This window comes from Diaporthe amygdali (assembly GCF_026229845.1).
Source record: "Diaporthe amygdali strain CAA958 chromosome Unknown NODE_4_length_2575358_cov_65_588622, whole genome shotgun sequence".
Classification (NCBI taxonomy): domain Eukaryota; kingdom Fungi; phylum Ascomycota; class Sordariomycetes; order Diaporthales; family Diaporthaceae; genus Diaporthe; species Diaporthe amygdali.
This window is the reverse complement of record NW_026517024.1, coordinates 2,032,448-2,048,637: the sequence shown is the minus strand read 5'-3', so window position 1 is coordinate 2,048,637 and position 16,190 is coordinate 2,032,448. Positions and strand designations below refer to the sequence as shown.

The following is a 16,190-nucleotide window of genomic DNA, read 5'->3' as shown; positions in this document are numbered from 1 at the left end:
GGGCTGCCCGCCCGCCCCAGCCAGCCTGAATGGCACCCTGGCCGGCCTGGACACTGCCATCTGGAACGACCCTCAGCCTGCAAGCGTCACATCGAAAACCCGACTGACGGCTAGGCCCGATACGGCCGACCTCCAATTGATTAACTCGCGTGCGCCATCAATTGGACACAGGACTTGGGGGTGGGCGCTACTTGCGCCTAAGCCAACGAGGCTCAAGAGCTTCCCCCCAAAGTGTTTCAACCCCCTCCAAACTCAATATCAGCTTCACATGACCGTGGCCCGCTGTGAGCTCGATGCCGGCTGACGCCCAGGACTTTCCCAAGGACAAACGAACGAGCTTTTGGGCTGCCTCCTCGTGCATCCGCGGTTCGCCAAGGGACCATCTTCATTTAGCTTGGTCGGCATACTGTACTTATCATGGTGATCCTGCAGGGAACATCACGGATGATCATCCTTCATCAGAACCTTGAATGTCGTGGGGCACAGCAATCAGGATGCTACTCTCTTATTCAATTTGCTCGATCATATGCTCGCCAGTGACTAGCTGGCTGACTGCCTGAACACTAGACTATCTAATTCGTCTTCCATTGCCGTAGACAAAGCTCTTCGAAATCCTAAATCTTGCCGCTTGTATCCAAGAAGACCCTTTTTCCAATCCCTGCTGCACACAATAGAGCGAGAACGCGGACTCAAGAATCCAGTCGTAGCCCGAGAATGGGATTGATAATAAAAAGACATCTGAATCCAGCCCCAGTTTTTCGTACCATACTTCGATCGGAGGACCCGCCAGAACTAACAATCCAGAGAACTTGGTATCTCCTCCACCACGCCCTAACGCCACCTGGTCGCGTGATAACAAGGCCACCGAGGCCGCGACCGATATCCCAAGAAAAGACTATAACCATATTGTACAAGAAGCCGCCGGACGCCAATGATGTTGACCGAGGATGCAATTAGCTAGCCAATGCTGTTGCTGTTTCCCGAACCTCCTTAGGCCGAGACAGGAACAGCCGCTGAGCTGGTGTCGATTGCCGGCTCTGGCTGGTTTGGAGCTTGAGCCTCGTTGTTCTCCTCGGCCTGCTCATCAATCTCGCCGCCAGCCTCGCGCTCGGCCCAGGCACCCCAGAGGCCTCGCTTGCCTCGCACGCGGATAGCACCGCCCAGCTTGCCGTCGGGCTGCTCGACTTTGATTGCATCCTTGGTGGCAAGCACCAGGCACTCGAAGAACATCTTGGTGGCATCTGCTTTGGTCGTCTTCTTCTCCGGCAAGAGCTCCTGGAAAACGACAGACGTCTTCTTGCGTTTCTCTGCGCTGGTGGCGGCCTCATCGCCAAACAGGTCACGCAGGATGTGCACAGCATGCTTGGTGCCAACAGAGACTGGGCCGTTGTCTGCAGGGTGTACAGCTGGAGGCATTGTGTCGTCGAAGTTCGGCAAGGCGGAGCCCTCGTCATCGTAGGCTCCCATGCCATCGTCGCCCTCTATCTCCAGTATCGTGCCATCAGCTGCCACAGACTGGTTGCCGAGGTCGGTCGCGCCGACTGCGAACGGGTCATCTTGGTCGATTTCGAGCCGTGGCGACTTTGACGTGCCTTGCTCCCCCTCCACATCCATGTCTGCGATGCCGCTATCTCGCTTCCTCTTCAGATCAGTGGGCGCACGAATCGCGTCCAAGGAAAGCAGACCCTTCAACTCTGGTGCCCAGGTCGCGCTTTGGCCGTCCATCATAACACTGGAGACGAAGCCACCGTTCTTCTGCATCTCCATCAATGCCAATAAGTAAGGATCGCGCGGCAGGAACACCTGGGGCTTGAGGATATTGTCGTGCTTTGATTGTTGCTCCTTGATGACAGCGCCTGTGAGCATGGTCTGCTCATCAGGGGCAATAATCTTCCTCTTCTTGGACCTCTGAGGCGCGTTCCGCACCATTGCCGACTCCTCGTCGTCGTTCGGCTCGTACATGTCCGTGTTGTTTGCGTGTCGACTGTATTCAATCTCGATTTCCTTGGCAAATTCCTCGTCGATGTCAGAGAGCGGCGATTCGGAAATGCGACCCCGGGGCACATCAGCTCCATCCGCGCCCCGGTGCAGTGCAGACTGGTCTCCAAGATCTAGTCGGAAATCGTCGTCTCCCATCATGATGTCTCCGTCATCATCGTGAATGCGCACTCCGTTGTCTCCGAAACCGAGCGCAGTGGACTGGTCGTGGTCCCTATCCTTGGCAAGCTGGGGCAGGTCGAATTCACTGAATATGTCCTCCTCGACACCTCGAGCAGCTGGGGCCTCACGACCCATTTCCACGGTCATCCTGGTCGGGCCTTCGTCGATATCCATACCAAAATCAAGCTGCAAATCGAGGTCATCCACGTTGGCCAGAGCCAAGCCATCGTCCTTCTCCAGTCCATCTCCTAGGAATTGGCTGTTGTTGAAGTCCTCCTGTAAGTTGATGTCTCGGTTGCTAACACGACCTTTGCGACCCACAGGCTGAGAAATATCAAGGTCTTGGGTGCTCAAAAGCAGGTCGACATCAGGGGCTGGAAGCAGGTCGAGGTTGTCATAAGGTGTAATGCGATCCGGTAGCAAGAGAGACTCCCGGTTTGGTACTTGCAGGTTGACAGGAATGTCGTTGTTTCCTGAAGAGCGGAAAGCCTGGAAAGAGGTTAGCTGAGCGTCACGCGCATACGATTCAGGGCTTATCTGACTCACCATCTTGATCTTCACCAGGGCCTCATTGCAATCGTCGAGCAGGTAACGAGCCTTACGGCTGTAAATCCTGACGACGCCGAGGAGCAACTGGCCGGTCAATCTCAGTGCCATTGGAGCCTGGCTGGGTGTGATGATCTGCTCGACACTCTCGGTGAGGTTGGACTGCAGGATATGTTGCTTTGACAGCTTGCGCTCCAGGTTGGCAGACAGCCAGACGCGGGCCAGAGGCCCGGTCTTCTGGAGCAGCGTCTCAGAATAGAACATGGTCGCGACGGCGTCGCAGCAACGTTGGAGGGCTTCCGATGGGGACGGAAGCGATGGCCAGTCCTAAGTTGTAATAGATAGTGGTACAGTATTCGATAGATGCTCGACGCGCTGACGCGCAACAGAGGGGGGCTCGCTGGTCAACAAGGAGTCGCGTTCGTAGCCAGGCGCGTGAATCCGACCACCCGAGGACGGGACAGGAAAAAATCGCGCGACACGCGTACTTGGAGTGCAAAAAGGTCAAGAAGCACAACAGACTGCGCGATCAGCAAAAAGGAGACGCTGGAGCGAGATGCGACAGCTTTGTAGCGGACCGCAGGGGCGGGTGGGATGGAAGGTCAAGAGGATTAGATAGATGGAGAGGGGGGGAGACGACGGTGTTGCTGTTGTTCTTGGGTCAAGGTTAAGACCCTGCCCAAAATGCAAGTGGCTGGTCGACCCTTCCCACCCACCGTGCTAGGGTTGGGGTCTGTCAGACGTTGTCATTGTCCTCAAATGCATGGGTCAGGGGGAGCAAGGGGGGGGGGGGGTTGGTAGTGGTAAGGCGACTGTTACGGTCTACCTGCTTGGCAGTCAACTTCGTCTCCAGTTGTTTGCAGGTCACCATAGAGGCCAACCTGAGAGCTCTCAAGCGTCAGGAACACAGAATCAGCAATATCATGATATAAATCAGAAGTGAAGGAACGGCCTGCTAGGTGCTAGAAGATATTCGAAAAGCTATGGTGCACATCCAGCTGCGAGAAACCATATTCAAATCTTTCCCATCCCCGTGCATTTGTGTCCCCGTAATTCCTGACACAGGTGCAGAATATCTCCTATTGCTTTTGGATGATAGGGTAGACTACATAGCATATATGCAGCAGATCTACAGCGTCTCCGCGAGGGAGGTGCCCCGTACCTGAATACAGCCAAATCCCCGGGTGGTGCTGTACCCATGTACCTAGAATAGAATAGCTTCCGCTGTTCTGGACCTGCAGGCCAGCCTGGCCAGCCGTTCGAGCCTGCGCCGCGTGCGCACTGACGTGCAACAAGCTTGGGTGGATTCAGCCTCGACCCGACTCGGATCGGATCGACTGGCCAGACTACAGGATTCAAGAGCATTCTGCAAACGGTCTTAACATTACACGTCAGCGCCATCTCTTAACCTCTCTGCCCACGGCAACTCAGGAGCGGTCATTTCCTTGCATTTTCTTGTGTCGTCGTCTCCTAGAACTGAATTCGAGCCTTGGACAACTTCGTCAAACAATGACGCCCGCCCTGCGATTCCTCTACATTTGTTAATGCGGCTGTCACAGTGTTGCAACATCTTGGATCCCCAGTCGTGGCTCGTGCCCATCTCGAACGCCCCCGGAGGTCGCTCGACTTGACTGGCGAAGTCTCTCTCGAAGCTTTCGGCACTGGCGTGGCCTCACCGACCCTGACCTTGAGGGAACATGGAGAGATTCACTGGAGACTCCCCCAGCCTGCCAATCTTCAACGAGTCGAGCAAACCCGTCGAGCTCTCTCCCTGGGCTGACAGCGATCGGCCACGGTCCAGATCTCCAGCGCGCACAACTTCAGCGCAGTCAAGGGTACTTAACCCTCCGCCAAAACGATCATGACCTGGGCGTTCACTGCGAGCTAACATAGCGTGCTTCCTGTACAGAGCGTCGCCGACGAATTCTCCTGCCTGACTGCCGCCGAAAGTGCCTCGCGCCTGAAGACCTCCTTGACATACGGCCTCACGCCTCCGGAAGCCTTGTCGCGACTACGAGACTTCGGGCCCAACGAGATACCTCACGACCCTCCCGAGCCATTATGGCTTCGATTCCTGGGACAATTCAAAGAGCCATTGATACTTCTACTGCTTGCTTCCGCTGGAGCTTCTGTGCTTGTGGGAAATGTGGACGATGCCGTCAGTATCACCATCGCCGTGACTATTGTCGTCAGTGTCGGCTTTGTGCAGGAATACCGATCCGAGAAATCCATCGAAGCCCTCAACCATCTTGTCCCGAACCATGCGCATTTGATTAGAAGTATGCCGGCCAAGTCCGGCGCCGGCCCCAAAACACCGACCTGGCAACCAGCTGGAGAAAATGGACTGGAGGAGATCGGTTCGTCGGGCGCTCCCACGCCAGCCGAGGAAGTCCTTGAAGCAACATCCTCCAAAGTCATGGCCGGGACATTGGTACCAGGCGATCTAGTGATATTCACCACAGGCGACCGTATCCCAGCCGACTTGCGCGTTACGAAAGCCGCCGACTTGACTGTTGACCTCTCAAATCTCACCGGAGAGACGGAGCCGGTCAAAGTCACTGCTGAGCCGCGTCCTCGCGCAGCGTTGGCATCGGCGAAACAGGGCGCTTCAACTTTGCAGCTACCAACCCCGACCTTCGCTAATTCATCGGAAGGGGCCACCAAGAAATCGGACCACGACTCCAATGAAGCTCAAAATATCGCATACATGGGAACATTGGTCAAATCCGGTCACGGCCAGGGCGTTGTCTTTGCGACTGGCGGTGATACACAGTTGGGGACTATTGCTACGAGTGTCACCGATACCGAAAGCCCCCGCTCGCCTCTCCAGCTCTCGATGGATGACCTTGGCTCTCAGCTGAGCAAGTTCTCGTTCGTGGTAATCGGCCTGATTTCTGTTGCTGGTTGGCTTCAGGGGAAGAAACTGCTTGACATATTCACCATATCTGTGTCACTCGCCGTTGCCGCAATCCCCGAAGGACTTCCAATCATTGTTACCGTGACGCTCGCTCTTGGTGTACATCGGATGGCTCGTCACAATGCTATCGTCCGCAAAATGCCCAAGGTGGAGACTCTGGGCTCCGTGAACGTGGTTTGCTCTGACAAGACCGGTAAATATGTCCTGGACCCTGCGAGACCCACTAAACTAACATCAAAGTAGGCACGCTCACAATGAATCATATGACAAGCTCGAAGATGTGGTACTTTGGTGCAGACGATGTAGTCGATGTTGACTCGGACGATGAGGTCACGGATGCTACTCCGGACGCCGCAACTCTGCGCATCCTGCGTATCGGCAACATCGCCAACGATGGGCGGCTGGCCAGGCGGTACACTGAGAATGGAGCTGCGGCCAAGGCCGTACTATCTTCAACTATAGGCCGGGATGAACCTTCGACATATACGCGCTGGGTCGGGCAACCCACCGACGTCGCTATGCTTGACTTGTTGGACAGATTTCGTGAGCATGATGTGCGCGAGTCTATCGGACCTCGAACCTCAGAGACGCCCTTCAGCTCTGAGAGAAAATGGATGGGCGTGACCATCGGGTCTGACAAAAGTGAAAAAGAATTTGCCTACATGAAGGGGGCCCTGGAACGGGTTATCGAATCGTGTGATACTTACATCACAAAGGATGGCCGGGAATTTGTTCTCGATGCTTCGCGGAAACAGGAGATTCAACAGGCAGCAGAGGCTATGGCTATTAGGGGCCTACGCATTATCGCTTTTGCCAGTGGACCTGCGAATAGGTCTGGCAGAAGCAAATCGAACGGACCCTCCTCTAGAAGTGGAACCCCTGGAAATGACGGCAGCACCAGCCCACGGCTTGAAGAGGACGAGTCTTTGTACAAGAACCTCACATTCGCCGGTCTGGTTGGCATGAGCGACCCACCGAGACCTGGCGTCGCACGATCAATTAGAAGACTCATGCGCGGTGGTGTCAAGGTAATTATGATCACAGGCGATGCAGAGACCACGGCGATGGCGATTGGCAAACAGCTTGGCATGGAAATAGCTACTCCTCGGGACCATGGCCCAGGTCAGGTCTCGGTTAAACCGGTATTGACCGGCAAAGACGTCGACAACCTCTCTGAGGAAGATCTTGCGCAGGCGATGCACCACACGACCATCTTCGCACGCACCACTCCAGACCACAAACTAAAGATTATCAGGGCGCTTCAATCGCGCGGGGACATCGTTGCCATGACCGGTGACGGCGTCAACGACGCGCCGGCGCTGAAGAAGGCGGATATTGGTATTGCCATGGGTAGAAACGGGACTGACGTGGCTAAAGAGGCCGCGGATATGATATTGACCGACGACGACTTCTCCACCATCTTGAATGCGATCGAGGAGGGCAAGGGCATCTTCAACAACATCCAGAACTTCCTAACCTTCCAGCTGAGTACAAGCGCAGCTGGCCTTTCCTTGGTCCTGATCTGCACAATATTAGGCTTCAAGTCCCCACTGAACGCGATGCAAATCCTCTGGATCAGTAAGCACCAACAGTCACCACATGGGTATTTGTTAACCTGCTAATTGACGACCAGATATCATCATGGACGGCCCTCCCGCGCAATCACTCGGCGTCGAGCGCGTCGACCCGGATGTCATGAAGCGGCCACCCCGGAGACGCGGCGCCCCCGTCCTGACGCGGGCACTGATCCAGCGCGTGGCGCAGGCCGCCTTCATCGTCATGCTCGGCACGATGCTGGTGTACACGCACGAGATGCTGGGAGACGGCGAGGTGACGCGCCGCGACACCACCATGACGTTCACGTGCTTCGTGCTCTTCGACATGTTCAACGCGCTGGCGTGCCGCTCCGAGTCCAAGTCGGTGCTGCGCGGCGAGGTCGGCCTCTTCTCCAACACGCTGTTCAACTGGGCCGTTTCCATGAGCCTCGTCGGCCAGCTGCTCGTCATCTACTTCCCGTGGCTGCAGGAGGTGTTCCAGACCGAGGCCCTGGGCTTCTACGACCTGGTAGGCCTGGTCATGCTCTGCAGCACCGTCTTCTGGGCGGACGAGGCAAGGAAGTGGTGGAAGTACGGTAAGAAACGGCTCGGCGGTGGGTACAGCCAGGCTGTGTGAGGGAGGCAATGCGGCCTTACCTATTGAAAAGGTGTCCTGTGCATGGTGTAGCGCTTGTAAATACATTGTGTAGAGGCATTATAATAGACTATTATGATCATAACATTTTATGCCAGCATCGCCGCTTGTCGGGAGCAGAGGTGCCATCGAGTGTCCTGAGCCGGGTCGACAGTGGTGGGAATGTCGCAGCGAGCTGCAGCCTGACGTGTTATTACCAAGGAGATGTCAGCCCGAGGGTCAACCCAATGGGCTGTGTTTCTGCTGCGGGCTGTGACTTCCCCTTCGCCCAGTTATATCAGGTATGTCATCTGCTGCCTTCAAATACTTTCTTATGCATCTTCTTCCACTTTCGCAACTGTACACTTTGTTGACACAACACACAACTAGAGAGATAGCGCCTCACCCCTCCTGTTCTGCTCGAACAGCAACTACAGTACGATGGCAGGCTGGTTAGGATATCATGTTCTTACGTTGGAACATTTAATGGACATTCATTCCCAAGCTGTGGCGATGTTTAAGCCCGTGGTGAAAGATGAACCCTACAAACATCGAAAACTCGAGCGCCCGACGACGATACGGCTCATCAGAGTCATGCCAAAAAAGGTAAATGATGATATCGCGTGCACGATCTTCCATGCTGATAGGGAGGAGCTGCTTGTCGCGGGTTCGTATCAGGCGCTGTCATACATGTGGGGAGACCAGAAGCCAACCAGGCGGATCTATCTTCAAGACAACAGCGAAGGATGGCAGCTCTTTGCGCTACACGAGAGTCTGTGGAAATTTTTGGACCACGTCTGGCGTAACAATCGGTTTGACCTGTTCTTCTGGACCGACCATGTCTGCTTGGACCAGAGTGATCACAATGAGATTGCACAGCAGGTGTCTTTGATGGGTGATATATATTCCGCCGCAGACCTCGTTGTGGTTTGGTTGGAATTTTCTAACTGGGAGCTTGAAGTCATAATGAGAGCCTTGGAATGGCACGAACGCCTCGCGAACGGGTGGTTCCAGGGTGAACATAAGTATCTGAACCTCGCCCTAGACAGGCGGCCTTGGGAGGACTCGTCCATATCTGGCATCATATCCGACTCCAAGTTCGATTTTTCAAGGCCTATGGGGGGCAATCGGAGATCTGAAGCACAGAAGGCCAGAGAGGAGGCATTTAAAGAGGCGTCTCGCCCTTTGATGCTGAATCCTTACTGGCAACGCGTCTGGATTGTCCAGGAAGTCGTCATGGCGAGACGTGTCCAGGTCATGTCTGAAAAGTTTTCACTCAGTCTGGAGGCGTTACTTGCTCAATTCCATACGCATCGTTTTATTTCATGGGGTGTGCCGTCTCCCATGTGGGAGATATGGGAAATTCGGCAATGTGGTGGGAGTTACCCACTGTGGGCGTTGCTAAGGGACTTTGGTAGTCGCCAGACCAGCCGCCCTGCCGACCGTGTATATGGTTTTCTTGGGATGGTGGCCGAACCTGATAATGGGCTATCCTCTGTCAGGAACATATCGGTCGACTATGAGAAACCGACACTGCACGTTTTGCTCGATGCAATATTTGAGTCTCCGCCTCCACTGTCCCAGTACGGACAGGCAACACAACGTCTGCTGCCAGAGTCACTGAAAAACTACAATTTCTTAGAGGAGTACATCAAGAGCAGCCGGACGTCGAAAAGACATTCTGATTTTGCAAGGCTTGCCCACCAAGTCTTGGAAGCCGTGGAGGCCTTGAGGGCAGTGTTGGCAGACGTCAAGACGAACGACCTGGAGGAGGCAGCCCTAGAACTCTTCCAAAGAGGTAAATGGGAACCAACCTTGTACCAGAACGGCGCGATCATGGGTTTCGTCTTCGCCAGCTGAATCCATGGATCCAGTGAACGTCCGCAAAATGGCCGCGGCAGGCTCGATGCGCCGTCTCCATGGAGGTGCGCGGCTCACATGCATCGAGTTTCGCACGAACAGATGCGCATGAGGACTATGAAAAGCGTCGCAGACATTCATTCTGGGTGGTTTTCTTGGGACACACAATATGTGACAACAGTCTGTGGAGAAGAAAAAACGGAATCCTGCGACTTTCGGACCATGGTGGTCGACATTTCCGATATTGGGTTTCGTCTGCTCCTCGAGACTGATATGAACGGTTGTCGAGAGGCGAGATTGCGCCTTCAGCTGGAGAAAAGCAATTCCAAGGGGTCGGTTGGGGCAATTGTTCAAAAAGCAGAAAGAGATCTTTCGTGAGAAGCAAGACAATTAAATAGAGCAGACGATATTGTAAGTCTGTAGAGTAAATGAGCTTAGTCTAGGAGGATGCAGTCTGACTGTGCTGCTGTGAAATGCAAGGGAGAAAGCCCCCTGACTTTCTAGCGCCGGTTATACCCATGGGGCCATCCTGGACGGACCAACTGCCCACAGCAGACTTACGTAGCTTCTTCCCTCGGCTTAGGTCCAACGCTGGAACGTCGTCAAGGCAATCAGCACCCAAACACCACCTTTAGACCTCGCAGCTGATGGCAGCAACAGCCGTGACCTGAACATTCCCTCAACAGGCAGGCATGCAACGCCATCCGTCACGGCCAGCTCGATGTCTGCTCTCAATGGCGTGTCCACAACCTCACAGGACTCGGGCCGAGCTCGATCGGCCACCAACACCCTCACTATCAACACCAAGAACAGCCCGTCGCCCTCGCCCTTGGCGACAGCTCGTCCCACCGCGAACATGAACGCCCAGGACGCCGCTGCTCACGGCGGCATTCACCGAAGCAACACCCACCCCAGCTCGGCGGCAGAGCCAAACCCGATCCGCGAAGCCACCAACCCCGCCGACGTCCGCGCCGCCCTCGCAAACCTCCACACTCGCGAGTCCGACCTCACGCGCCGCCTGCAGGCCAGCCTCGCCGCCCAGACCGACCTGCGCCGGGACCTGGGGCGGCTGGACAACCTGCGCGCGGGGCTGGGCACCCAGGTCATCGCCACGCGGTCCATCAGCAACAACATGCTCGCCGGCGCCGCGCACACGGCGGGCCGGCTGTCCGGCCGTGTCCGCGAGCTCGACCTGGAGAAGCAGCGCGTCGAGGAGACACTCCGCGTCGTCGAGCAGGTCGCCGAGCTCAAGGCTTGTGTCGGCGGCGTGGTCTGGAGCATGGGCGCCCCGCAGGACTGGGAGGCGGCCGCGGGATACATCGCCCGCGCCAGCAGGATCCCTGAAGAGATCATCCGGGGCGGCTTTGCCGCTGCCACGGTGCCGACGGTGGAGATTCCCGACGCTCCATGGGTAACGCTCGAGAACGCCAGGGAGAGCTTGTGTGGGCTGTTCCTCCGGGAGTTTGAGAAGGCGGCCAAGGAGGGGGATGGCACCAAGGTCACGCGCTTCTTTAAGCTGTTCCCTCTCATAGGAAGAGGCGATGTGGGACTCGACGTGTACGGCCGGTATGTCTGCCAGGGAGTGGCCGGGACTGCGAGACAGACGCTCAAGTCGGGCACGGGCGGCCACGGCGCACAGGACGGCTTCTTCTACGCCAATGCGATTACCAAACTGTTCGAGCACATTGCTCAGATTGTGGAAAGCCACGGAGGCCTGGTGGAGAGACACTACGGATCTGGCAAGATGGTCAAGGTCATTGAGAGGCTACAGATGGAGGCTGACGTCCAAGGCGGCATCATCCTGGATTCGTGGAGTGACGAAAGAGGAGTGGATAGAAAGCTCACAGATGTCAAGAGCTATCCCTTCTCATTCTTGGTGCAGAGCTTCTTACCACAGCAAAAAGGAATGTCCGGCATATCGAGGGTGAACTCCCCAGCAGTAGGCGGCGGAACCAATGACCCGAGGAACAGCGAGGATGAGGGAGTCAACATGAAAGAAGTGGATGGTTTGCTGAACGAGATCGCTGTAATGCTCGGGAGATGGTCTCTATACTCGCGCTTCATCGCTGGGAAATGCAAGGTAAGTCAATCCTGGAAGACACAGCCCCCAGGAAATACGTTATTGACTTACAATTATCTAGGATCTCGATTCACAAGAAGGTGCACCTCTACAAACACCGGAACTTCTGACCAAATCGAACCTGAGCCGCAAAGTTTCAGGGAAGCTAACCACGCCATATAATGTCATGAGCACATTTTTCTTCAGGAGATCCGTGGAGAAGGCGTTCCAGATAGACGAAATGCCCAGCGGGCTTTCACTAAATCCACAAAAACAATTGGAAGGCCAGCCTCCATTTGTCATGTCAGCCGTTGACGACGTTATGTACATCGTCAACACAGTCATCCAAAAGACCCTTTCTACGCATCAAAGAGAGGCCGTCGGCTCAGTGTTGCCAACGGTCGGCCGGGTCCTGGGGTCGGACTTTGTTGGCATGGTGCAGAGAAAAATGCGAGACGAATCATATCCAAAACCGGCAGTTCAGGGAGGATTCCCGCCGGAGGACAAGATCATCGCTTTTATAGTCCTCATCAACACCTTGGACATGTCCAACGAATACCTGGAAAGGATCATATTCACTTTCCTCGGAAAATCGACAGAACGGACCAACGGCGCTGGGCCACAGCAGCCGCTCGAGGACATGTTCCCTTTCGAACACGATGTCACCTTTGTCACAAATGCACTGAATAACCTCCTGTCGAGCTTCACCTCCAAAACTACCGAGCTGCTGGGCGAGGGTCTGCAAGTCCTGGCTAACCAAGTTGTAAAGCTCCGGATGCAGCGGGTCCTCGCTGACACATTCCGCGAGGTGGACTACACACTGAGCGAGGAGGACCTGGCGGACATCGCAGCGGCAGAAGACATAGACGAGGACGAGCTGCTGGACCAGGTGGCGCGGCGCTTCGAGCACGGGTGGGACGCGCTGATGAAGCCGATCGCGCGCATCATGACGCCCAAGACGTTCAGCACGCTGCTGGAACTCACGGCGAAGTACCTCGCGCGGGTGCTGGAGAAGCGCGCGTGGGGGTACTCGGGGCGGGCGAACGCGTTCGGGGTGATCCGCATGGAGCGCGACTTCTCGGCCATCATCGGCGTGGTGTCCAAGGGCGGCAACTACAGCGTCAGGGAGCTGTTTGCCAAGGTCAGCCAGGTGCTGATGGTCGCGAACATGGAGGACGACGAGTGGGAGGAGATCATGGGCGACACCTCGGACGAGAGCATCCAGTGGGTCCTGAGCGAGGAGGAGAGAAGAAGGGCGCGCAGCTTTGTTAGGGCATGAGCTGAGACGGGGTCCATTGCTCCTAGAGATATCATGCAGGATGCCATGTTTAGATAGCATTAGCGGGCACCTTTAAAAATTCTGGAAATTGTATGCAGTAAGCATGTCATCACAGCCGTGGCAATGACCATCGATAATCCAGCAAGATTCTGATATTGCAACCCAAGCTGGTGTAATGGCAACATTCCTGAATGACACACATGGAAGCACACTGCGGAAGTGTGCCCTCTGGGGCCAGGAGCCCCGGGTTCAACCCCCGGGCTTGGGAATCTTTTTTCGCACCCTCCTTAGTTTGTTAACCCTCTTAGATTGTCGTTAATAAATAAATTCATAGTGGTTGCTCGGGCTCTTTGTGGCACTTGGTCTGTTTCGCCGTGGTAAGCCATTTCGCTATGGCAAGCTATTTTGCTGTAGCTATGTGAGTACAGATTCTAATTGCAACGGATTTAAAATACATAGAAGAACAGGTATTATGTAGGCTGAATGCTATTACTTTCGTAATATATGGATCCAATACCTCTTCTTACCCTACACTGTCCAGCAGCCTGGCTGCTGTAACTATACCTAAATGATGGATAGGGCGCAAAAGACATAATGCTAAGGTGCTTCTGGCCCACTACTGCGGCTAATTCCGGGTACACTTTACTTCAGTAGACTAGCACATTTAGCTATGGGGATATGTACCTAAAACTCTCTCACAACTCTTAATATTGCAGGTGGGACCCCTGCTGAGTGGATCGCACCTGAGAACGTCCCCCAACCGGCAGGCAACCTTTTCTTCAGTGCGCGTCAACCATCAAGTCGAGCTCTCAAAGTCGACTGACTTACAGAACCGACGAAGCTCAGCTCGCCGAGTCTTGCAAACATTGCTTTGATGGGAGGTGGATGCACGAGGGCGCGCCGTAATTGCGCACAACCTACGGCGACATGAGCACCTTTCTCGGTGTTAATTGCTGTCTTCGCGCCGCCCCGGCCTTGCGGCTCAACCTGCAGAACCAGGTCCGGGCCGCGGCCTCTGGTGTCACCAAAGCAACCGCAATAGGGCCTCTCGCCGGCTCAGCTAGATTTGCCTCCTCGGTATGGACAGCCTCACGGCATCGAGGACCCGGCGAGCATGTCATCGCCCTTGCGCAGAACCAATTCCAACAGCCATGGCGCAGCTCTCCCTGGCGCATCGAGCACCCGAGGCGAACCTTCTTCGGCTCCTCGGGTGTGGTGACGGACTACGTTGACCTGCCTCCCGGATACGAGGATGAGGAAGGTCTGCCCTTCCGCAGGGATGGCGAACTGGACCAGGTCACCACGAACACCATTTTCAAGGGCTCCCCGGACATGACGTCTTGGAGGGCCAACAAGCTGCTCAGAATCCTCCACGGCCGCAGGGTCGCTGGCAGCCTCGAGGACCCTGAGGTGCAGGGCAACACAGCCAGCTTCACAGAGCGCGAGATCCAGCAGGCGCTCGGCTATCTCCGGGCCCACGTGCCTGTCGACGAGATCGCCAATGCAGGGCTGAGAGCAGAGGACGAGCTGCGAGCACTGGAGAGCATGGCGGAGTCGGAATCCGAGGAAGACGGTGCTCAGAAGGACGTCAGTGCTCGTGGAAAGTCCAGCCCCTGGTCGCTCTACAGGGAGTCAGGTGACAAGAACGTCTACGGCGACAGCATCCTTGACAAGATCCGCGCGCGCAACATCGCGAGGCGCGAGGCCGAGGAGAAGGCGCTCGAGGAGAAGCGCAAGCAGGAGGAGGAAGCGGCCCAGCAGAACTGGGGAGGACTTGCGACTACCGAGGACGGACGCACCCGCCAGGTCGCCATGAGCCCCAAGGAGGAAGCGTACCGCGCCGAAGCAACCTCGGAGCTCGAGGCGCCGCCCGAGGCGCCCAGGTGGCGCGTCCTGCTGCCCACGACCATCTTCGTGGCCGCCCTGGTGCCGCTGCTCTGGTGGGCATCGGGCCTCTACAGCGCCCCGGCCGAAGACAGGCGGCTCGTGCCGTGGCTGACGCAGAAGGACGCCACCATCTACGGGCTGCTGCTGGTGAACCTGGCCGTGTTCGTCGCGTGGCGGCGCATGGGGGCGTGGAAGTTCCTGAACAAGCACGCCATCATGGACATGGTGATGCCGCGGCCCACGGGCGCCGTGGCGGCCATCTTCTCGCACCAGGCGCCGTCGCACCTCGTCGAGAACATGTTCGTGCTGTGGCTGCTGGGCGGCCTGCTCCTCGGCGACGCGTCCAGGGCCGAGTACCTGGCCGTGTTCGTGGGGTCGGGCGCCGCCGGCTTCCTCGCGTCGCTGTACAAGTGCGTGCTCACGCGCCACCTGACTTACGGCCTCGGCGCCTCCAGCGCCGTCTTCGGCGTCATCTGCTGCTACTTCTGGCTGCACCGCTTCGAGGGCTTCAAGATCCTCGACCTGCCGCCGGACCCGGCCAACGGCATGCAGGGGCTTGGCATCATCGGCCTGATCGTGGGCCTCAACCTGATCCCTGCCTTCAGGCAGTTGCCGGGCCAGAAAGACTGGATCTCGCATCTGGTCGGCATCGCGACGGGTATTGGGTTTGCGATGTTGATAGAGGAGAGAAGAAAGGGGAGTGGGAACAAGGACCTCGTTTTGGAGGGACAGAACGTCAACAAAGACGATGAAGACAAGGCGAAAAGCAAGCAAAAGTCCTGAGGGAGAAGTCAAGTCCTGAGGATCAGCCCTGTAGATATATCCGTGTGAAAATAGGAATTCCTGACTGGACGCATAGAAAGTGCAAGAGCGCTAGATATACATGAGAATACACTCCGTTCAATATACGCCGACCAGACCAACAAAAGATGTCCAATAATATTGAAGTTCTTAGGATTGAATTGTCAACATCATGATGTGCACGGGAGATATAGACGACGCGAGTCCACTCAAGCTACCCACACATCGTCGCACAGTCCGAAGGAAACGGCAAGAGCACGCTACTGACGTTGCTACAAGACACGGATTGAGCAAACAGCATAGGCACACACAGCCAACTAACCCAGATGTAGAACCACAACTGATGAAATGAATGTTTCGTCGTATTAACTCCTAGGTAAGCCAATGCTATTCCAGCTCCGCCCTTGCTGATCGCTCGCTCGCCCGTCGTCGTGTATTTATTCAGATCCGTCCACGTCATGGCCTCACGGTAATTAGCGACGAGACCAAGTTCGCCGGGACAAGATTCAAAA

General features: G+C 55.9%; 3 protein-coding genes across 3 annotated transcripts; 2 read left to right on the top strand and 1 right to left on the bottom strand.

Annotated features, from left to right (window-relative positions):
- Nucleotides 1–990: 990 nt before the first annotated feature.
- J7T55_008813 (double-strand-break repair protein rad21) lies at nucleotides 991–2,970 on the bottom strand (the record flags this gene model as incomplete). Its single annotated transcript, XM_053139168.1, has 2 exons — nucleotides 991–2,649; nucleotides 2,707–2,970. The coding sequence occupies 2 exons, from the start codon at nucleotides 2,968–2,970 to the stop codon at nucleotides 991–993; spliced, it is 1,923 nt and encodes a 640-aa protein (XP_052998085.1).
- A 1,433-nt stretch (nucleotides 2,971–4,403) lies between these two features.
- Nucleotides 4,404–12,990, top strand: J7T55_008812 (calcium-transporting P-type ATPase; the record flags this gene model as incomplete). Its single annotated transcript, XM_053139167.1, has 12 exons — nucleotides 4,404–4,541; nucleotides 4,616–5,816; nucleotides 5,867–7,201; nucleotides 7,257–7,754; nucleotides 7,934–8,094; nucleotides 8,183–8,228; nucleotides 8,298–9,590; nucleotides 9,667–9,717; nucleotides 9,834–9,984; nucleotides 10,051–10,063; nucleotides 10,236–11,732; nucleotides 11,794–12,990. 12 exons carry the CDS (start codon nucleotides 4,404–4,406, stop codon nucleotides 12,988–12,990), a joined length of 7,581 nt encoding a protein of 2,526 aa, XP_052998084.1.
- A 927-nt stretch (nucleotides 12,991–13,917) lies between these two features.
- J7T55_008811 (uncharacterized protein) lies at nucleotides 13,918–15,660 on the top strand (the record flags this gene model as incomplete). Its single annotated transcript, XM_053139166.1, has 1 exon — nucleotides 13,918–15,660. One exon carries the CDS (start codon nucleotides 13,918–13,920, stop codon nucleotides 15,658–15,660), a length of 1,743 nt encoding a protein of 580 aa, XP_052998083.1.
- Between the last annotated feature and the right edge of the window lie 530 nt (nucleotides 15,661–16,190).